This window comes from Neopelma chrysocephalum, unplaced genomic scaffold (assembly GCF_003984885.1).
Source record: "Neopelma chrysocephalum unplaced genomic scaffold, ASM398488v2 Primary Assembly neopelma1_22, whole genome shotgun sequence".
NCBI classification, from domain to species: Eukaryota; Metazoa; Chordata; class Aves; order Passeriformes; family Pipridae; genus Neopelma; species Neopelma chrysocephalum.
In genome coordinates this window covers 27,666,308-27,689,762 of record NW_020897689.1, presented here as the reverse complement: position 1 = coordinate 27,689,762, position 23,455 = coordinate 27,666,308, and the positions used below count along the sequence as shown (strand labels likewise).

At 40.0% G+C, this 23,455-nt stretch overlaps 1 protein-coding gene across 2 annotated transcripts in view; it reads right to left on the bottom strand.

Moving 5' to 3' along the window:
• Positions 1-23,455, bottom strand: part of ARHGAP28 (Rho GTPase activating protein 28) — a 77,997-nt gene that overhangs the window by 11,008 nt on the left and 43,534 nt on the right. For both annotated transcript variants that reach the window (XM_027676295.1, XM_027676304.1), the window contains exons 3-10: positions 18,901-19,118; positions 13,298-13,385; positions 11,226-11,383; positions 7,556-7,721; positions 7,350-7,441; positions 5,938-6,015; positions 2,574-2,736; positions 1,319-1,401 (exon numbers count right to left, since the gene is read on the bottom strand). In XM_027676295.1, coding sequence (XP_027532096.1) covers positions 1,319-1,401; positions 2,574-2,736; positions 5,938-6,015; positions 7,350-7,441; positions 7,556-7,721; positions 11,226-11,383; positions 13,298-13,385; positions 18,901-19,118 — 1,046 coding nt within the window. The remainder of the gene's footprint in view (positions 1-1,318; positions 1,402-2,573; positions 2,737-5,937; positions 6,016-7,349; positions 7,442-7,555; positions 7,722-11,225; positions 11,384-13,297; positions 13,386-18,900; positions 19,119-23,455) is intronic.

Sequence of the window (23,455 nt, the reverse complement as noted above, 5' to 3'; positions counted from 1 at the left end):
CTTGTTTTGCTTTGTTTGTGTGTGTGGCTTTTGCTTTCCCTATGAAACTGTCTTTATTTCAACCCATGAGTTTTCTAGCTTTTACCCTTCCAATTCTCTCCCTGATCCCACTGGTGGGGGAGTGAGAGAGCACCTGTATGATGCTTGGTTGATGGCTGGGGTTAAACTACAACAGGTGTTTAGCTGTCTCCTGTGTTAAACCATACCATTAAAACCACTGCCTTTGTACCCTAATATTGCAATTAAAACATTTTTACAAACCCAAGAATTACAAAATAGAAACCGTGTTGGAAAAATTTCTAAAAACTCATTATAGATAGCAAGTAGAGATGCATAGTGAGTTTTGTCATCACTTCTATTTTTGTAAAAAAGCCTTGTAATAATTAAGACTACTCCTCTAGCATATGTTTTCCATATGCAGCTCTACACCAAAATGAACTCCGGTAGCAAAAAAAATTTCTTTACGGAGCACTACTAGAAGACCTCCAGATACTTTCAAGAGGGTTGTTCTTGTCTGTCATTACTGTATTCACAAGTACAGGTAAAGAAGCAGCTGAACTTGTAAAGTTATACGTAAACTGACTAGTGGGAGACTTTCAGAGGTGGGGGACCTGCATGGTCCTGATGAGCAGAGGACCTGATGAAATGTCTGGGGGCTCCCAGGCAGCTTGTTCCCTTAGGTTTCCTTTATGTAGAAACAAGCCTGAAGATGCAATCAATGTCTCCTAGGGTCAGGACATAGTTGCAGTCAGATTTGGGAGCTCCCACACACCCAAGATGCTTGTAGCCACTGTGTCTGTATCTGGAAGTAGTACAGTGGGGTGGGCACGGGTTTGTAAGGCCAGCCAACTGAGGATGAGACCCTGACATCTGTGCTACAGATACACATTTTTACTTTGGACTATTTCCAGTCTGGTCCAGTGCCCCAGAAGCCCTTTAATACTGGGAGTGCGCTAGGCAAGCTCCTTGAGGACAGCTTCTCATTTAAATTCATCTTGAAGAATTTCTTTTACACAGAAAACCTAGAAACTGGACTTTTTTTCTCCAAACTATGTGAACTATGTGAGAAACATGCTTATTTGAAATGGGTGCCCCAGAATAAATGATGCCTGAGACCCAGCAGTTGGGTACCTTCAGCAACTGTTTCTTAATTGCTTGTAAAAGAAATGACAGCCAGGGAATTGGAACATCTTTTCAAGGAGATAATAAAAAACATGGATGAATTCTTTCCTGGTGAATCTTCTGAAAAAAAAAAATGTCTCTCATTTAAAAGTCAAAAGCACCACAGATGGCAGGTGATAGCAAACAAAGAACTTACCTTGGCTGTATCTCTGTTGGCTTCAGGCAGCAGCATGATCAACAGATGCAAAGCTTGTAGCTGTAACTTGATCTTGGAGATTTCTAAGGATATGAATAATTAATATTTTTGAAATCCCAATTGCAATTGGTTTGTTCAAAAACCTTGTGTGTCAGCAGTTCTAGAAATAACAGCTAGTGACTGGTTGAGACTAGCATGTTTAGGTGTTGTTTAGGTGTTGAATTTATATTTTCCAAATATAAAATATAAAATCAATTTAATGAGGGGAGTTTTCCTCATCACCTTGGATGTTTGTCACATGGGGAGACAAGGCTCTATAAAATTCTGTCTACATAGTAACAAGCCAATATTTTTCAGTACTAGCTAGTTTCTCTTAGATAGTTGTGTATTTGTTGTAGGGAATAAAATAGCTTCATTCTGCACAGACACCTCCTGTTCAGTCTTCTCCAAATGGCTAAGCCATTGTAACTGCATGCACTCTGGGACTCTCAAGAAGCACACTCAGGTATGTGAAGGTTACAGGAAAGGGACACCTCCTTCTGCCCTGTAAAGTACCTAATGCAGACACTGAAAACTTGGCTGCAATCTTAGGTAAAGTTCCTCAGTTTTCTGTACCAAGTTGCCTAATTAATTCATCATCCTGAGAGTTTCACTCTGTACTAGCTCAAGTGACTTTACAGTGAAGTCATAGGTATGGCAAGGTACAACTGCATTCTTCCTGGAAGAGAAATGAACAAAATGTACTGAGAATGAGAGAGTGTATGTACACTGAAAACAAACCTGACTGCCTGAAGCTTTCTGTGATCACACTTATCTCTGTACCAGTATTCTGACCTCAACATAAACCTTAAGAGAAATAAAATAAATCCAAGAGAATATCGGCTTAAGGGCTGATTTTGAGTTTACCTTGCAAAAAATTTTCATTTGTGAAACTTATAACTGGTGTGAATCAGAGTCTATATATGAAAGTCATTGTTCAGCCATTGTTTACTCATAGGTTTCAAATTTTACATTAAACAGTTGTGTTATTCATACAACACACATACTACTAGCTAAATGCAGACACTTTTTTCTATTTGAAAACAAAATCTTGCAGAAAATTCAAATGTTTCTTGCACTGGGCATGTTTTTCTCTCTACTTCAGAGAGAGAAAAAATCACATTTTTTTTCTCAGTACTTCAGAAAGAGAAAAATATGTAAGGTCTACTCCTCCATTTTATCTGAATCAGTCCATACTAACTCCATTTCCACATACTTTCCACTAGCGTGATGAAAGCAGGCAGATATTCTACTGTGAAGAGTGGGCTTGGGAGTTCTCTTATAAACATTTTCAGCAGTCCCGCTGCATCATTATTTCGTACTTGGTCCCAGTCAAAAGTGTCTTCATAAAATTTTGCCTCAAGTTCTTGGTGGAGATTCTGAAAGATAAAAGAAACGTTTGGCCTTTAATCATTGTTGCTGACCCAGCGGTTTGCCATCACTTCAGAAGTTCCATTATAAAGAGAATGCAGGTTTTGCACAGCACTTGAACTAAAGTAGTCCTAAACCACTGGCGGTCTTACACCCACATGGAGTTAAGAGCAGATTAGCAAATCAAATTCCTGGGGATATTTGGCAACCCAGGCTAAATTTGGTTTGCTATAGCTAGATTTCTGCCAGTGACCCCTTTGAACCATCTTAAAGCAAGACAATGTTGTGCAATGTCTTAGAACTAGAAACAGAAAACTCACTTAACCGGGATCTTTTTAACACAACTGTTCTTTTTGTTTAAAACACTCTCCGGAGGTTTTGGCCCTTAAATCACAAAGGAGTGGTGTTTCTTCCTCACTGCTAGTGAACTTGCTAGACAGACTGTTGGCATCTGATTCATGCGCCTTTAGCAAATGGCTTTAACTTTGTGTCTTCCTGTCTTTAGAAGAAAGTTTATGTTAGAATAATTATAGTTAGATTTGGTCAAAGGGCAGGAAAATAAAGGTATCAAACCATTACTGTCAGAAAAACCTCCACTTAATGCATAACCCTCCCAACCCCCAAAACTCAAAAAACAAAAGAGAGCTCTAAGAATTGATGATTATACCATTTTAGATGCCCATTTAATCCTCTTGTTCTACTATGTAAACTGCATAATAGAGGTCTGTTTAGTTCTGGAGGGTCACTAATCAGAGTTCAACACACGTGTGAATGGGAAATACTTAGCAAGGTTCCTAGTAGGAACAGAATTTGGCTTCAAACCCAGATGACTGTTTGGAAAATGCAAGCTCCTCAAAAAATCGTTGAGTTAAAATGATTGAACGATGCTATTGTAATATAAGGATATCCATAAATAATACAACTTTCACAATTATTACTGGCCAAACACTGTCTTATCCATAGGAGGGTTGTTGCTGCCTTTTATGAGACCATTTATGACAAAATTGTATCTGTAGCAAATATTCAGGTTTCAGATCATGTTTTTGTTAAATGTTCTTTAATGTTATGCAAAAAGTTTAGTCTGCTCAGGCAGAAAAGCTTTTAAAAATGAATTCTGTTTACCATGTCTCACATGAATGGAAGGAAATTACATATCAAATACAGTCACACATAATGAAGTAGAATGGTTGCACAAAAGGAAGTAGAAAGTCATTCAGGATTTGGCATATAATGTTACAGTCTCATTTTTACTAGCACATTTAACTGGTTGTAATCTGGGCTATCTCAGCTTCCTCTGTATTCACATCCTTTGCACATAATCCATACAAACACCTAGACTAAATTCTTTCCTGGTAATCGACTGGGAAATGTGGAACAGAAATCCTCACCTCATCAAAAGCACAAGAGGACAGATATCTACTCCACATTTTTCTGCTGAGAACTGGGAAAAAGCCGCAGAAAGAGAAAGCAAGATCTTTGAAACACAAACATTTTATATATATATATATATATCTACAAGCAGGTAAGAATATATTTTATACACCCAATTCCCTCCACCCCCCCATATACATATATATATGTATGCATCTTTTAAAACATGTGTTTGCAGTTTTTTTTAAACATGATTGACCCTACACTAGACCATCATACATTTTTTGTTCACTGGAACTTCTGTTACAAACCAGATTACAGAGGAAAACTTGTATTTATTTCTTTATTCTTTGTTTTATAGAAGAGTAACCTTTAATCACTTCCATATGCCTTTTCTTTCTCCAAACAAGACTGAAATAAAGTTGGAATGCCCTCAAATCCAAATGTCATAATAATGTATGAAGGCTTTGAAGGATGAAATCTGGATCTGCTTTGAAAAAATCTCTCTTGCTCGTTGGCTTGTTAGACAGACTTAACTGAAACCAAAACTCAAATAATTTAAAACTTTCATATGGGCAGTTTAATTTACCACCCAGTATAAGAGAGTTACATATAAAGTCATACCTTATAGCAGCTCTCTGGATATGGGCTGTGAATAAGAAGTGAACAATACACAGTACACCATACACAAGGAGTATGAAAATAATTGAATTAGAGCACAGCCCTGCGCTGTAATCTCCCTGAAGAGTTTGGTAAGATTTGAGATTGTGTGAAATAACATTTAAGCATTCATATGAAAAAAGAGGAAGCTGAAAAGTACAGGGCAAATTAGGAACTTCCTTCTGCAAGATGTGGCACTTTTCAAAGGCACTGGGTACTTTTAGCAATCCACAGAGTCAAAGGAGCTGGGATACTACTGCCTATCTTTGGTGTGTTTCACATAATGTTGCTTTTCCATGTACAGTCATTTTTTATGATTCCCAGCCCCAGCCAGTTTAGCAATCCCCAGCATTTGTGTGGCTGCCACAATGCTGAGACTTCCTACCTCAGAAAGCAAGGCTAACTTTCATGAGGCTAAGAAAGTGGGAGTAAAATGCACTATAAGGTGTTTCTTAAACCAGAAAAAAAAGAGCATAGGGGGGAAAAAAAAAAGGCAAAAATGTGGGAATGAGATAGACACTACTAAGCCCAGAAAAAACACCAACCCAACAAAAAAACACCTTATTTTCCTAATTTGCCTGTGCCAGCTTCCAGAATCAAGTTAGTCTGGAGAAACAATAGCAAGCATTACTGCTTGTCAGGTGACTGGGTACCAACTATCCTGTGTTCCCAGCCCGAAAACAGCCCGTGAAAATGCAGTACTTCGGGCTGCCAGCAGTGAACACATGCCAAATTTCTCTCACTTGGAACATGAAATTGTAAGATCACAGAAGATAAATGAGAAATAAAATGCCTCAGAGGTTAAAAAGACACAAATAAGATCTTTTTCTGATGTTCACTGAGTTTAGCAACTTTGAATTTCTGAAATAAATTAAAACAGAGATAAGATCATAGCAATTTTGGATGACAGAGATAAACTGAAAGGATCCCTCAATGTTTCATGGAGAAAAACTGCATTCAACATCAAGACTGTGCTTTATATAGAACACTAACTAAAGAAAGCAATGGACTACATGTTCTGTGCATTATTGGTTCCCAGGAACCAATCTGACCTTTCACTGGCAGGAGAAGGAGCTAGACACATCAGTATTTATGCGCAGTGTGAATTTATGTGTGTGATGTATTATTTTACATAGAGTCTGCGGTCCAGAAGATGGAAAACTGGCACGAGTGTGTACCTTGACTCTGGAGGCAGATCCAGGAACCCGTAGAATTCCTTCAGTTTCCAAACCTGTTTCCTCAAGCTTGAGCAGCAACTGAAAGACAACAAAACACTCAGAAGGGAAAATACCCAAAAGTACTTAAGAATACTATTCACTCTTTTGTCAATCTCGGTATTCTTGAAACTAATTTGAAAAAGATACATTTCTATGGAATCTGCTCATGAAAAGATGCCAGCTCATGTAAATAAACCTGCCAAATTTGTTCTCCATATTCCCGAACCTGAAATAAGGAGTATGCAGCGTATGGAAAACTGCTAATGCAATAGGCTTCTCTGTCCTAGACTTGAGAGTTGTCACTGCTATAGAACAATTAACACATAAATGTATTAATAAAAGAGCAGATACACTGGGTAAAACATAGTGGTGTATTGAAGGAAAAATAACCTCTGAAAATGTTGAAGTATGCCTCAAGAAGTATAATGGAAAGGTCCATAGATAACATATGTTTTTGGGAACTGAGAACTCAGATTAGAAAATGATCCTAGGATATTTTATTTTGAAATTTCTGTGAATAGAGGAATAAGTTTTCCATTCTAATTCTTTATTAAAAATATAAATATGTTTTCATTTGACATAATTTTGAACATTGGAAAAAAAATAATTTCCTAGCATTTAATCATACAGCTCTGGATTTTCACCACCAGATCTTCTTCCTCCCCTAACTTGGATTCTTCTGTTTTCCCATGGTATTTTGACAGGGGAGCTGTGGAGCTAAATGTCAAGTCATGTAAACATTCAAGTTGTGTCAGTCTTTCCCCCGACACTCCACACCACTTTTCCTTTTGTCAGTATTTACAGGGAAATTTGTTGTAGTTTTGAGTCCATGTAAATCTGTGTAATTGCACATGTACTTGTGTCTGTGTACCTGTCTTCGAGACATCCACTAGATGTCATCGTACTGCCAAATGGCTCGTATAAGTGTTGTTGTCTTGTCACACAACCTCAATGAGAAGATATCACTTTTATTCTGGAAATAAAAGCTAAGTAACACCTACAGTTTCAATTAATGTGAAATTAAAGCTCCTGAGACAACTCACATCTGCTATTTCTGCACATATATAATTTTGCATGGCTCTCTAGTTTAACAAAAAAGGGAAACAGAAAGACATTTTTTTCCTAAAGTTTCCTGTGTGGTTTCATATCATTACAAAAATAAAATTAGGTCCCCACCACAGATAAAACACACAAAAGGAGTAAATTTTGTCTCCTTGTCAAGGTTTTCAAACCACAATATACAGTCAGACAGCCTGTACAGACCCACAAGTCTGTAAAGCCTGCATCTTCTCTTACCTGATGACTCATTTGAGTGTCAATGCAAATGATAGAAAAGCAAGTCTTATTGTCCAAGCAGGCTGAGTTATACTCACTTTTTGGAAGATAAGGGGAACTTTTATTCCGGGAACCTTCTTTTGATCGTTCTCCAGCAGCACGGTGAGAGGGACTCCGAAAAGACCATTCTCTTAAAAATAATAACAACAAATGTGAAAAAGATGAAACACAGCCTCGTATGCGCCTTCTTTGCAACGCCGATCAACACACAAGTGGCTGCAAAGGGGATGCCGCAGCACAGTACCTCGTCCCCGCACTCTCTCTGCACGGTTCCTCTTCAGTTCCACCCCCAGCGCATCGTAGAAGGCTGTTAGCTCAATCAGGGAGAGGTAGCGGATCTTCTTCATGTCTTCAGGGGAGAGGTCTCCAACCTCTGTCAGTCCAAACCGGCTTTTCCGAACAATGAATTTCTACAGTAGAGATGGGTCGCATCTTTATTTGCACAAAAATTACAGGGAGTGAATTTTTGTTTTTAAGGAGGTGCCCGTATGTGATAGGAAGTCATGTTAGGGTAGATGGATAACAAAAAAAAGATGAACTATAGCTCTATATATTGGCCTGGTATGATGACATCATTTGCATCCACCTGAACATAAAATTGAGCTTCTTGCTCACTATGTTCCCTTGCAGTTTGACTGGGAAGTGGTGCTGGAGCACCTCTGTGCCTGTACTCCAGCTAGGACAAATGAGTTACGTACTACTTTTAAACTTTTGCCCTGTTTCAGCAGGATGCAACATTTTGCTCTGCTTCTGCCTTCCCCAAAATGTCTTGAATGCTGTTGAAGTAGCTGACACAGTTGATCGTGGATACGGTTGTGTATCAATCGTGTGTGTAACAAATCCATGCCGGCTTTGCATAATGCTCTTAATTTATGAGGTCTAACAGAAGAGTTCAAATTAAAGACCTGAGGAAAAACCCAGAAGCAAAATTACTTAGTCCTGATGCCAATCTGCCAATTTACTGGTATTTTTTATTACTTAAGAAGCATTTAGGCTTAGAAACAGGACTCCCAGAAGCTAAGAAATAATTTATTCAAGTAGACTTGAACTAAATGATACTGAGGAATTTGGGGGCATGTGAAGATGTCTACATGTTTTAGAAACTGCAGTGTTGTGGACCTGAGCCAGGAATGTTGCCTCATGACAGACACATTTGTACAAACGCCAAAAAGAACAAATACCCATCAGTTTCTGACATAATTGTTAGACATAATAACGAAGTTACAGTAAAAAACATGCTTTTCAAAGATCTTTGGTATTGTATGTCTTTTTAATTTAGTTGTACTTTAAAAAAATGTTAGTCAGAGATATAAACAAATAGTATTACAAATCATCTCCTCCCTTTAGGGATCTGAGTGGAAACCCAGCCTTTAATAATGTTTTGCTTCTGGAGATTTCAGCCCAGTCTTTCTTTTTTTTAAACAAATTTGGACTCAATAGGTTTAAACCATCTTTAAATGAAGCCAGTTAAACTAATTAAATAAAAGGCAAATAAAAAAAATTTAAATGTACACCAGATTTCAAAAATAAGAGACTACAAAGGACATCTAGATCATGTAGTTTAGGACTTCCTAAATTATACTGCACATGGTCAATAGGGGTTAATAATAATTGGGGCAGAAAGAGTTCAGGGAACAGAATAACTAATGAACATGCTGTCTGTAGCATTTTAGCCCAGAATATTCCTTTTGTAGAACAGAGCAATTCCACAATTCCCTTATGCTGAGACTTAATAATGTAACAAAAGTTGCATGCAGGATAGTCTTCTGAAGATACATGACATACTAAAGAATATCTATGCATTTTGGTTCCAGTGATGCAAAAAGTCCAAAAGCAGTCAAAGCACAATAAATCACCTTGAAAATAAGGAAAGAAATCAGATCGTACACGTATATTTTCTGAGGGGAAAGTGAAAAGGTATGTTTGCCTGTGAAAAAATTCCAAACACAAAAAACTGATTTACAAAGGGTGCTACAATGATTTTCCATGGTGGCTGTTTGAGTCCTAGGGTCACTATGATGTGATGCTGTGGTTAGCACAAGGTTTGGGGCTAGGCCTCTTTCTTCTGTCTTGTGTCACAATTTTCCAGTGGTTTTTCTTATGAACAGTGGTGTCAAAATATGCATCACTGAAGGAGGCTGTGCTATCCTGAAATTTGATTACTAATGTTTTGGCTAAGGACCATGTCTGATATATTTTGTGATATTGTTTCTATGTGGAACTATGCAGTGTATTCAGATGGGCCTGATATGTTTACTGACTTGTAGCTCTGTAATATCTTTGACTAAGTTACACGGATTATGGTCCCACACTGGGGAAACTGCGTGTAACACTATGCAGCCGGAGTTGGTGAGGTGGCCATTCTGGGAGCTGCGGGGGACATGCTATTTTATGACATACAATATATCTTTGTGCAGCTCTGTATACACTATCCATGAAGTTGGCTTTGTTGTCAGACCTGCCCTGGAGAAAGTATGATGTTGCACAGTCTTCAGTCTAGCCCCATTGGCCCACCATGGGGAAGGAGGGACAGTCCTCCAGAGTGTAGGCGGCTGGTTGCTTGGTGCAACAGAGCAAGAGGTGAGGCCCATGACAGTTCGAGTCATTACGGGAAAAAAATAAGTACCATGAGTGACAGCAGATGAAGTAAGGGGAATGCCAACATCAACAGTTATGACTGTTGACTTTATTCAGAACTCTCTCTCTGTAATGACCTTCCTTATTTCTTGTGTACTCATGAACTTGCAAAATGATGTCCTGTATGCAGAGTAGTTCAACCCCAGCACAAGACTGGCTTTTTCTAAAACTAATCAATTATGAATCCACAGATCCATGATATTCAATGTGGCATCTTCACTCTTTGTCAGCAGTTTCCCTCTGTCAACTGCAAATTCTCTGAGCTGTTGCAGAGAACAATTTGTGTGTGTGCATATTGTAGTAAAGGCCAAAATTATGATGAATGCAGAAATACCCTTACTTTCCACAGGACACCAAGTTATCCCCTCCAAAAAACCCCAAAACAACCAAAGACACAATAAAACACAGGGATTTCACACAAGTTGTGTAATCTACTTGGTGTCTTATCTTTCGACGAGCAAGCTTACTTCTGCATCTCAGCTTCTTCCTTGGTAGAGTCTGAGACAGACAAATGAACGTCTGTGTTGATTATAACAGCTTCAGATTAGTTCAGGATCTCAGGACACCATGACACTCAGGAAATGCTTCCAAATAATTTACAGTTGACATCATACATGTCACTAAAAAGGTGGCATATTAAGCACTAAACTAATGCTTCCAGTGATGGAAGTTGTGAGGGCTGATGGAAGTAGAAAACAGATTTCCTTGACTTCACAAAATAATTCCCAATAATGACAAAACTGCTCAGTGTATGTCTGTTTGGATGATATGGTAAATTTTTCTTTAGCCATTCATACAGTATTTCCTATAGCACTGAATACTGATTTTAGACAGTCAGTACTGCTGCAGGACTAAGGTTTGCTTTCCTCCCTTCATCTATGGAGCAATTTTAAATCCATGTGTTAACTAAGGCAGATAATCTGTGGGGGAATAAAGTAGGAAAGCAAACTCATAATGAAAATGATTGTTAGTTTTCATGCCAGTAAGAGGTTTTTACTTCTGCATGAAAAAATTGTGGATGATGCAATATTTGTGGACTGAGTTACACATATTCATCTGTGATGGGTACAAGTAAAGACCTGGTTTGGATATCCATATTAACTTTGGTGCCTCTCTGGGAGTCAATCACAGGCAGTAGGCAGGCGCAGGAGGCAGTCTCTACAAAGCATCCATCTAAAAGGACAGCTCGTAACAGACTCCAACAGTGCTGGGGTGTAAAGCAGGAAATTGCTGTATTAAAGAAAACAATCAAGGAAATATGTCGAGAACAAACTTACAGGCAAAGCCGAGTCTTCTTTTTTGAACCTCTGATTTTTTGGCCACTCCTGGGTTTTTGGAAGGACTGTAATGGATTCTGAGAAAGAGACTTCATAAGAGAGCTCTTCTGTTACGGATGGGCTGCCTTTATCTAGTCCGCAGTCTAGACAGCTATTAGCTGAAAATAAGGGAAATCATATATGAATGCTGAATATATGCTTGCATTTAGTACAGAGACATTAAAAAATTAAACCAAGATGACAAAAGTCTTGAGACAGTAATAAAGGAAGTGCTTCAAAGAAGAGTTTCAGTGCAAACAACAGCATGTTCCTGTTTTGTCTGGAGGAAATAACCCCTTAGAAATAAAATCCCTATTTTCATTTTAGATTATTTAACTTGTTGCTTTCTGTGAGAAAGATAGTCAAGCTGGAACTTCCTGTTTATCAGGAATTCCAAAGTTTTTGTACTCTGTCCTTGTCTACCCAAGCCAGCAAACTGTGGTGGCACTTGTCTAATGAACAATTAAAAATAAAAGGTCTTGACAGAAAAATGCTGTTGACACAGTTTCTTAGGTTACTTATAATCATAAGACATTGTGCATATATTTTATGTGATCACATACATATATTTCTCAAGGTTGATAGTTTAATTGTTTAGCACCAAAACAGGACACAATGTACAATATTCCAGTATGAAAAACACTATATCTACTGGTATTTATGATAGATATTGTGAACTGACTTATTGCTCTTTAGTTACCTCCTGAAATTAGTGGATGCCAGAGGAAAATTTTTGAAATCAGTACAATCAAGTTCAGTAATATGCTATTGTCATGGAATCCAAAGTGTGATAACACACATGAGTTCCAGTGTTGCCAACTTTCATGACAGATCTCTCATATCTCAGGTCAATTTTTAGTTTTCCCTTAGACTTTCCTAGACTCACCTAATTGGAATATAATCATAAATTTAACTGAAAGTGAAGTAAAATTTCATCACCTAGGACTGCAGGAAAGAATTTACTAACATGACCCAAATGTGTTCAAAAGCCATGGAAATCAGAAAGTGAATTAAAAAACATTACATATTTTATAAACCTGTGCATGCCCCATGTTTTTTGAATCACTGCATTTACAGACACAGGGATTTAAATATTTTTTGCAACACCCTTTGTTTTGCAAGTCTGATATGAAAAAAGCTAGTGTGTTATTGACTGGATTCCAATTTTTGAACTGTGGATTTAGATTTTATCTAATAGCCAAGCCACTTAAGATGTGTTCCATCTCTCTTTCCCCCCTCGGACCTGGGATCACACACTGTCTACAGTAGCCCTGGGAATTTGGTTCCCCATCTGCTCCAGTACAACTGCTTGAAGAGCAGAAGTATCAGGAGAGCAGCTTTTGCCACCAAGGAAAATGCCTGTGGCACTATACCCAGAGGCAAACATCCAAGGGACTAGTTTAGTAACTTGGGTATTAATATTCATTTAGTTGAGCCCTGAACAATGTGGATGGGAAAAGCTTTCAAAATAAAAGATGGACTTTCTCATGGAAGGCTACTGACAGTTATCCAGACACTAAGTAGAGTAGAGCTATTTGTTTTCATTAGCAGTGCCAGTCACTGTCAGGACAAAGCATTTAAGGGATAACACCATTAGTAGATTGGAATAATAGGGTAGAACCAGGAAAATGATCCATTTCTGATACTGCAGTTTCTACAGTACCAGAGAAATGTGGAGGAAAATAAGAATCTTTCTTGTCATGATATGCAAAAACAAAATACACTGATGACATAGTTTGGGCAAATTCTGCAAAATATTGTTTAGCAATTGTTTTAACAATCCCAGCCTTACCATGATCAGTATTTTTTAGATGCTGATGCCTCAAGAGCAGCAGTCTGAGTATGTACAACACTGGTCATTAATAGGAAACTTTGAGTCCTGCATGACAATAAGCTGACAATGATTTTAAGGATATATATGCAGCACTGTCCCAACATGAAAGAGGGGACAAACCCCTGAACCACAAAAGGGTCTTTCTGTCTATCATTTTTCCAGGAGAAAGTGAATACTGGTTACATGTTGTCACACTCACAGGTAACTGATTTCCAAACTGCCTTCTGTCCAGGGAGCTGGATACCATTAGAAGGAACTGGTGGCACTGGAACTGTGTCAAACGTGAGCTGATAAGCAAGGAAAAATGATCAGACTACAGTGAAGGTAAAAGTCGATGGACAGAAACTACTACAGTTCAAGCAACACTGTATCATTCTCAGCTTACACTCCTTTGAAAAGATAGAACAATCCATTGTGATTCTCCAGAGTATATTTTTCATAGCCAAGACTGAGAATTAATCTTGCTCAGCCTGTACATATCTGGATCATGTTGAGGTCAGTAATATTACAGCTTGCTGTACCTAATGAGTCCTGTCCTATATAACGACTGAAATTAGCTAAGTAAATTGCTGTACAGAATTATACTAAGAAAAAAGTCCTCGTAGAACTGTAATTCATCCTGCTTTTAATCATTTTGGCCACAAATCTTTTTTGAAGACTCTTTGACATGTTGAATATCTGCTGTTCCGAGGCACCTGTCAGAAATCAGGCTTCTTTGGTGTCTCTTGCAATTTGGGCACCAGCAAGTTATTAATGGGCAGATGTCCTCCCATATACTAGCACTTTTATCAGTGGACTGCAAAAAACGTTTTGAGGGAACAAAGAAATTTTCTATAGTAAAATTAATTTCTTTCCACTCCAAAAGTCATTCTGCACTGCAGAGAAAGAGCTTAGTAGCCCAGAGGGTGACTTTCAAGCAGTGTCACCTCTTACTGGCAGTGGAATTTAGGCCTTGTTCTCAGCAGTTCTGTGACTCATAAAGACAAATCCGAGTGTTTCTGTGTACATGGGGCAGTAGCAGCTCATCTATGTGTTCTTGGGTAAAAAAACCAAAACAATGAACATCATAATCAAGGTCATGAATTAAAGAAATAGTCTGAAGATTACTCTGTGAAAAAGACTACAATGCTCCAAACCTGTCTTGTATTTTTTTCTGCTGTCTTCTGCATCCTTGTGGGAGTCCTTGGAGCCTCTGCCTTTCTCAAACCTGCTGCCTCACCCCTTTTTAGTCTGATGGAGCAGCTCCAGTTTTCTAGCTGAACCTGCATCTGAGAGACCCCATGAGGCCTCAACACCTGCTCTTTAAATTGCTTTTTAAATTACTAAATCGGCTGTTTATCAACAACCAGCAATGCCTCAGGGCAGAAATTTTGTCTTCCCCGTTTGTAGCCAATGCACAGGAGCAACATTCAGGCTGCTAAAAAATGTCATATATTTAAAAGACAGGCAGCTCTTCCAATTGGAAGCCTGAAATAATGTTGCAGTTGTTTTATTCTGCCTTATCCTCTGAGCTATTTGGGTAACAAAGTCAAATGTAACATGAATAAAATCTCTCCTGAGAGAGTCCATTCAATAGCCTGTGAACTTGAGAGCAAACAGGATTTGAGTCACTTGGACTTCCTTTGCCAGAAGACTGTAAGGACCATTGATTTTTTAAAAAGGAGAACTATAGGAGGCTTTTATGATAAAATCCCACAACATTTACATAAAAAGCTTCAGGACATTAAAAATACTATAAATTTCAGGTGGGAGTATGGAAGTGGAGGGGATGGTTAGACCTGTCTCAGCAGTTTGGGAAAATCAACCATGAAAGTACTTATGCTTCCGCTTAAGATCCAGATGGAGAAATTAATGGTAAACATTAGCAACTCTCTCATCTACTTTCAATGCTCAGAATGTCTGACCCTTCTGACAGTTTTCAGAATAGATTTACAATGAGTCAAGTTTATTAAGGAAAAAAATACTTCCAGCCTTGTTACAAGGCTGAAGTCAATAGTGAAGCACCTGCAGTAACCCGCTTCCCTAAAGCACAACAGAGTCAGCAAAAAGGAGCAGACAGCACACCTCTGCTTCACACCCATCAGGGCTTGCAACAGCCTGTGGGCTGCTCTAGCTTCTGGCAATTATAGAATAATGTGGACCATGCACAGTATCAGGGATAGCTAAAATGTCATATTCTCAGTCTCTTTTCCCAGCCTCCACAGTGAGAGTGTACAAAGAAGCCAAATCTATGTCCATTCTGTGAAAATGTCTTCCTTACCCCCCATTTTACTTTTTTAAAATCTTAAGATAATATGACAAAAAGAAAGGGAAGACTGGGAATAAAACCTTTTCAATACATGAATTTTAAAGATCCAGATTATTTTTGTATTATAAAAAAAGAATAAAAAACAGTGGAAGATCTTAATAAATGTGAAAGACCAAGAGTCAAATTGTGTCCTTAACTAAACTGGAACAGCTTTATTCATTTGGCTGGGGCTCCAGCTAAGGTGAAGCTTCTCATACCCTGACTTCTGTCTGAAAGTGATTCATTAGGTATATTAAAAATGAACCCACTGTTTACTGCCACTATGTACACAGGAATTTCCAACGGGGGGAGGAAATCAGAAGAGCAAGGAGAAGTTGGAGATGAGGTAGATAGTTCTTTAGTAGCTACCCTCATTGTAGAAGATGTAAAACCAAATCATTGGAGCACCAAAGCAACCAAATTCTTTTGTCAGCCCTGCAGCTAAGGGAAATAAAGGCAGAGGAGGATAACCTTATAGTTCTGGTCTGGACATAATTTGCCAATGCTTTGAATATATTCATATTTCCAAGCACTGTCATTACAAACACCTTTTCATGCAAATAGCTCTGGGTTAGTGATTCCTCTTTAATCAGGACATGATTTTCTCATGCATTGCTGAAGTAAAACGATTCTAAAAACTCTTAAGGAGTTTCACAAGGCATAGAGCTGGGCTGTTAATGAGCATGATGCACTTCCTCTCTCCAATAACAAAATCAATGTGTGTGTATGTGTCCATTTGTATTCTGCTGATTTTTCTAGGCTTTGAGCACTAGCAATGCCAATGGCTTCTGATGGAAGCAGCAGGGTACCAGCAGTAAGAAAAATCAGGCCACAGTGATTAACAAACCATCCAATTTAAAACTCGGTATTGCGGCTGTCAGTCGAGGCTCCTGGCTGTAGACCTGTCTGAAGCAGAGCAAAAGCACCTCAGCTCGGACAGGCTGCTCTTCCAAGGCATGGCTCTTGCAAGGGTGATGTACCACAGGGGAGGCATTTTGCCCCCAGGGATCATGGCACCTTTCCAGGATAGGCAACAGAAGAAAAAAATCCAAACAAAATGAGGAATGGCTGCATTTCCTTTTATTTGAGTCCACTTTGTCTGTTGAGGGAACACTTCTGCCCTGAGGGGATGGACCTCAAGGCAGGATGACTGAAAAACCAGCCTTTGCTCTGCGTTGACTCCCGCAGAGGCTGGCCACCAGGCAGTAGTAGCAAAACATCTAGCAGGGAGGCTTTTTTTTTTTTCAGAACAGAGATAAAAAACTAGGGCAAATCTATCTTTCTTTTCCCCCACTCCAGATGACAACTATTTACGCCTCTTTAGTGATCCCCTAAATCTCATCTCAGGTGACCTTACTGAGCTAATCACCTTTTATCTCATCATTAGCCACAGAAGACAGTAAACCGTTCTGTAACCCATCCCTCTAGGCTCTTGCAATTCTTAGGTCGTTGGGAAGAAGGTGTAAATCCATCCTCCTAATGGGGAGGATTATAGAGTTATGTGAAACAATTAGAGCTGTTTTGCTATTTGCACCATGATTACTTCTTCCTTCCCAACAAAAAGGCAGGATGGGAAAGCAAAACTTCATGTCATTTCAAGCAGCCTCCTTACCAGCCTCTCTTCAGCAGCTATGCTGAAAAGATTTGCCCCTTCCCGCCTCCTGTCGCTCTTTTATTTTTGCTGGGTTGTTTTTAATGCGGATCTCTTTCCTAAGCTGATTCATCATCAGCTGTAGTGCCGTGCCCAAAGACGCAGCAGAGCGCGAAGGACTGCTGATATCCCCTAACAAAAACTGCTCGGGAAACCCTTAGGTCGGGAACACAAGCTCTTCTGAAGTGTGTTTATCCCTGAAGAGCTGATAATTAGCACAAAGTTCCTAAATCCCATAATAAGCAGCAGAGATAGGAGCAATGGTCAATAGGAAAACTAAAAGGGTGCTGGGAAGCTTTCAGTCTTTTAGAAATACAATCTGTGTCACAATCTATTGGAGGGAAGTGATGATGTGCTCTGCAGTTGTATTTGTGCATCTGCGTTTAGGTAAGCACCTGCGTAACTGCGTATTTTTGGGGGAAGAAAAATTAGAAGACTTAATTACTTGTTTGATTTTATCTTTTAGATAAAATGCAGAACTAGTAAGTGAACTGAATTTCAGAGGAAGTAAAAAAGTGATTTGAAGGGCAATTGGCTCTGAAGATACAAATTCCTCTAGCAAGTGAGAAACTTTAGAAAGTGAGAAAGTAGAAAATAAGCAGGTCAAAAATGCATCAATAATGAGCCCATCTGAGAGAACAGGTACAACATTTATTTTTCTGATTGAATTGTATTAGGAAACTTTAGGTTTTTTAAACACATTAAGGTTTACAAAGACTTGAATCAGGAGAAGCCTGCTAATCTAATTAGAAGAACCATCAGCTTTTTAAAGTTCATGCAAACATGCCTGATTATTTCTCAGGAAAGAAAGTCTGACCACAGGAAACTACCGGATACTTTTGGATGTATTTGTGGGACATCCGTAAGAGGTTCAAAAGAATCCAGATACTTAAATTTGGAGACAAATAAGTTAACTTTCTGGCCATTATATCTTTTCAATTTTATCATAACTATGAAGCTACAATTTTGTTTCCCTTTTTTTGTTTGTTTGTTTTAAATAATCCAGGATGCCAAGCCTTGAGGAGAAGATAGGACAAACAGAAAAGGACAAAGAAAAATCATAATGAAAAAGAGTTTCTTGGGAGTTTTGTGATGGCAAAAACTTTAATATTAATTTCAAAGGTGAGACTATGAGCTTATTGGTGACTCCCATTTAAGATATCATGAGTGACAAAGGTAAAATCATGCATGTTGCTTTGAGCATCGGACTAAACTCATGCAGTTTACTGCATTCACCAGAGTCAAAACATGTAGTGTTAGGAATTGGTTCATTTAGGACTATCCTCAGGGAAAAGCAGAAGAAACCACCAGAGGTAATGTTCATTTCTGAAGCCATGAAGCAAATGAACAGTTAATAGATTTTCATTTGCTATGTAAGTGAAATGTAACTGCCAGTGTACCAGTTGCAATCATGCTAGCAGGTGTTTAATTGCTTATGCATATTTGAACCCCAGTTGCTTCATTAGAGAAGTTTTACTTCACCACTGAGACTGCTGAGTAAATAGCAAGTGTCCCCAGAAGCCACCAAAAATTTGAATAACTGCCAAGAGAAACTCACCAATTTCCAAAACATAAAGGAGTAAATGTTAGTCTTGGTAGGAGATTGCAGGAGGAAGACTGGTAACAGATACAACATTATGTTACAGGTTAGTTGCAAAACTGCACCATCTATTGTGTTTGGTGTCTCCCCTTCTTCTCAAAACGTAGCATATAGAGTATTAAAAGTCTGATTTTAGGGTCAGGAGCTGCCACTGGCTGACTGCACACTGTCAGCAGAAAAGGGTTCCTGTCTGGCAGAAACTTTGGTGAGTTACTTGCAAATTGCATAAAAATTAAGATCAAAGGCGTTCACTGAGATACTTACAGAAGAGTCATTGGTGCCAAAGATGTCTCGCACATCCCGGACTGTGTGCTTGTTCTTCTTCCTCAGGGTCTGAGTGTAGGTGTTGTACCTCTTCTGTACGGCAGCAGCTTGAGTTCTGGTCAGAGTGGACAGCAGAGCTTGGCCATCCTCCTCTTCAGCTCCAGAGATCAATGTAGATAAACCTACATCTTGCAGCCATTCTGCCTCCAGCTCCCCTTCTGTGAAGGAAGAGAGTGTGTTACCAGGCCTGGCAAAGAAGGGCGAGGGGGTTGAAGGAAAGGAGATGGCATGATGGACTGCTGCCATAGCCTTTACCTTGACAAGACTCCAATTCCAACCTTTCTTAGGCCAGAAGTGCAAGTAAAGATGGTTTTGTCAACATGCTCTCCACTTCCAGTTTGTCAGTGCCTGCATAGGAGAGGCTTACCAGAAGAAAAGAAGAGGCATTTCTAACGTGTGCATCAGCATAGGTGTGTGAAAAAGGCAACAGAGTAGCAAGCCTGACACAGCAAGGTCCTTAAAAGCTAACGCCTAAGGCAAGAGTATAAATCTCCTCAGTTCATAGAATCATAGAATCATAGAATAGGTAGGGTTGGAAAAGACCTCCAAGATCATGTAGTCCAACCCCTGATCCAACTCCAATTACTATATCATGGCACTAAGGGCCACGTCCAATCTCTTTTTAAAAACCTCCAGGGATGGTGAATCCACCACCTCTCTGGGTAGGCCGTTCCAATGCCTGATAACCCTCTCTGTAAAGAATTTCTTCCTAACATCTAACCTAAACCTCCCCTGGCAGAGCTTGAGCCCATGTCCCCTTGTCCTATTGTTGGTTGCCCGGGAGAAGAGACCAACCCCCGCCTGGCTATAACCTCCCTTCAGGTAGTTGAAGAGAGTGATGAGGTCGCCTCTAAGCCTTCTCTTCTCCAGACTAAACAACCCCAGCTCCCTCAGCCTCTCCTCATAGGACTTGTGCTCAAGTCCCTTCACCAGCTTTGTTGCTCTTCTCTGGACCTGCTCCAGCACCTCAATATCCTTCCTGAACTGAGGGGCCCAGAGCTGAACACAATACTCAAGGTGTGGCCTCACCAATGCAGAGTACAGGGGAAGGATCACTTCCCTGCTCCTGCTGGCCACACTGTTCCTGATGCAGGCCAGGATGCCACTGGCCTTCTTGGCCACCTGGGCACACTGCTGGCTCACGTTCAGCCTCCTGTTGATCAGCACCCCCAAGTCCCTTTCCGCCTGGCTGCTCTCCAGCCACTCTGTCCCCAGCCTGTAGCGCTGCAGGGAGTTGTTGTGGCCAAAGTGCAGGACCCGGCACTTGGCCTTGTTGAACTTCATTCCATTGGAGTTAGCCCATCTCTCCAGTCTATCCAGATCCCTCTGCAGAGCCCTCCTGCCTTCCGGCAGGTCGACACTCCCTCCCAACTTGGTGTCATCTGCAAATTTGCTGATGATGGACTCAATCCCCTCATCTAAATCATCGATAAAGATGTTAAAAAGGACTGGGCCCAGCGCTGACCCTGGGGAACACCACTGGTGACCGGCTGCCAACTGGATGCAGCTCCGTTCACCACCACTCTCTGGGCCCGGCCCTCGAGCCAGTTCCTAACCCAGCACAGAGTGCCCCTGTCCAAGCCGTGGGCTGCCAGCTTTTCCAGGAGTATGCTATGGGAGACGGTGTCAAAGGCTTTGCTGAAGTCCAGATAGACCACATCCACAGCCTTTCCCTCATCCACCAGGTGGGTCACCTGATCGTAAAAGGAGATCAGGTTGGTCAAACAGGATCTGCCCCTCCTAAACCCATGTTGGCTGGGTCTGATCCCTTGTCCATCCTGTAGCTGCTGTGTGATTTCACACAGGATAATCTGCTCCATAACTCTGCCAGGCACCGACGTCAGGCTGACAGGCCTGTAGTTACCCGGGTCAGCCTTGCAGCCTTTTTTATGGATTGGGGTGATATTTGCCAACTTCCAGTCATATGGGACCTCCCCAGTGAGCCAGGATTGTTGGAAGATGATGGAGAGCGGCTTGGCAAGCTCTTCTGCCAGCTCCCTCATTACCCTAGGATGGATCCCGTCTGGTCCCATAGACTTGTGAGGATCCAGATGACTCAGTAAGTCACTAACTATTGCCTCCTGGAATACAAGGGGACTATTTGGTTTCCTATCTCTGTCTACCAGCTCCAGAGGCCAGTTGCCTTGAGGGCCACCTGTCCTACTGGTAAAAACTGAGGCAAAGTAGGTGTTAAGTACCTCAGCCTTCTCCTCATCTCTATTAACTATGTTTCCCTCCAAGTCCCTCAAAGAATGGAGGTTTTCTGTGCCTCTCCTTTTGTTATTAATGTATTTATAGAAGGACTTTTTATTATCCCTAACAGAAGTGGCTAATTTAACTTCAAATTGCGCTTTTGTATCCCTGATTTTCTTTCTGCATGATCTAGCTGTCTTCCTGAATTCTTCGTAAGTAGCTAGCCCATTCTTCCACAGTCGGTAAACTCTCTTTTTATCCCTGATTTCCTTCAGAATCTCCCTGTTTAACCAGGGATGTCAGAGGGCCAGCTGGTAGTCAGACTCCAAGTGAAGAAGCCACACTGAGAGAAGGGTGATGTCCACCCAGTCCAGCAGCTTGTTTTGAACAAGTTGATTAAGAACCAGAGCTGCTTACTAAAGAGCAAGGTTCAGGAAGGGGTAGGTATCAAAGAGATCAGGTAGGGGTGGAATATGCCAAAATAGCCATCCTTGCATGCTAGGTATCATCCTAATTTCTAATAATTTAAGACTCAATAGCACTGTACACCCCAGCATTTCTTGGTATTTTAATTAGTGATTAATATCTTGAATCTTGTTTCTCAGCTGCTTCAACACTGCAACTGGTTCCTTAGTGAGATTAGGCACTGTGTGAAAAATTGTTTTCTATCCTGGCTCTATTGGACATGGGGGAAGCTTCTGGCATCTTTTCACAGAGCTACACTTGCAGTCCCCCCCGCTACCAAAACCTGTCCAGGCAAAGCCAATGCAGGTTTTTAGCTTGCTACCTGTTACATTAAATTAATATGCCTTGTCATTACTGGACTAGCAGAAGCTCCCAGTCTGCCTTCTCTGAATCATTTAGTGATTTTAAATTTTGCTGTCATTGCTTTTTTATTTGTCTGCTTTTTAAAGTAAATAGTCACAGTCTCTCATCACATAGGAGATTTGGAGGTCATTCATTTCAGTTTTGGGAGCAATCCTAGCTCAGCAGTATGCTGCTTGAGACAGGACACTAATTTCATTACAGCTCTAACTGAAGAAGAGGTACTACAAATAAACATGTCAAACAGGAAATGGATTAATTTGCAGTATATTCTATAAAACAACTAGTCAATGCGCTTATTGTTCTTGTCCCAGTGCTGGTCTTAATGGCAGGTTGGTATTTCCACTCTCCCTTTATTGCCTCTTCTTGACATCAGAATGCAGGCTGATTGATGGACACCAGTTTGCTGCACTTTGGCAGCTAGATACACAAAAGAGAAAATTACAGGACTGGGCTGTAGGGACAAGCAAAAGCATCTTATGCATGTGCCATCACTGACTTCATTGTTAACTGCCCTGCCTCTTTACAAAGCTCTACAAAAATAGCTGCTTCTAAAACCCTTGCTCTGTGTTAGCCAGGGGTGTGACCAGCCCTGTATGCAGTGAAACAGCTTCTCTGCTCTTATCCTTTCTGTATCCCCAGGCAGGATGACAGTGTTCCCTTCCCATCTTTGTAAGTTTTGAACTTCCCTCCTCACTATTCTTTCTAAGAAGGTCTCTTCTCATTCTTGTGTGCTGCTGTTGGAGCCACATCTGTTCACGTTTCAGTTTTTTAATGATATTAATTTTACCTTTTGTCTTGACATATTCTTTCCAAGTATTGAGTTTTTAATCAAACTTGTTTTTCATGATGCTATGAAAAATAGTAAGGCAGACATGAAATTCTGCCTGCTTACCACTTGTTTTCTCTGGCTTTTGGCCTCTTCCTGTTCCAACCGCTCACAAACAATAGACTAAGAAATAGCAACAACAATCAGAGGACTAAAACTATCAAAGAGAAGAAATTTATGCATTAAAAAAACCTCAAAATTTTATGTCACATAGGTTTTAAATATAGGTTAAAAAGTCCCCATGTTGTTTTACAAATCTTATTTTGATAGTGTTAGCTACTTATACAGCAGGGTCTTGATACTGTGTTTGATTTTGCTCCACCAGAAGACAAACAGATAATTGAGAAGGTAATTATCTTTTTCTCATAGAGATTGCTAGGAAAGAGGTGCGCCTTGCTTTGAATTTCAGATATAACCTGAAATAACTCACAAATATAATCTTAAACAATGCACAGCATCCCAGCCTTGAAACATGAAGTTATAAAGCAGCTCAGCACATCACAGACATCTTAAATACCCCATGTCTTCCTCCTCCCCTACATTTTCACCCCTTGTGTCACTTGTTATAATCTTCTGGGTTTTTTTGATTGTATTTACTAACATCAGCAGAGTAAGTGTGCTGTTGTCTGTCCCTTGCACATGTTGTCT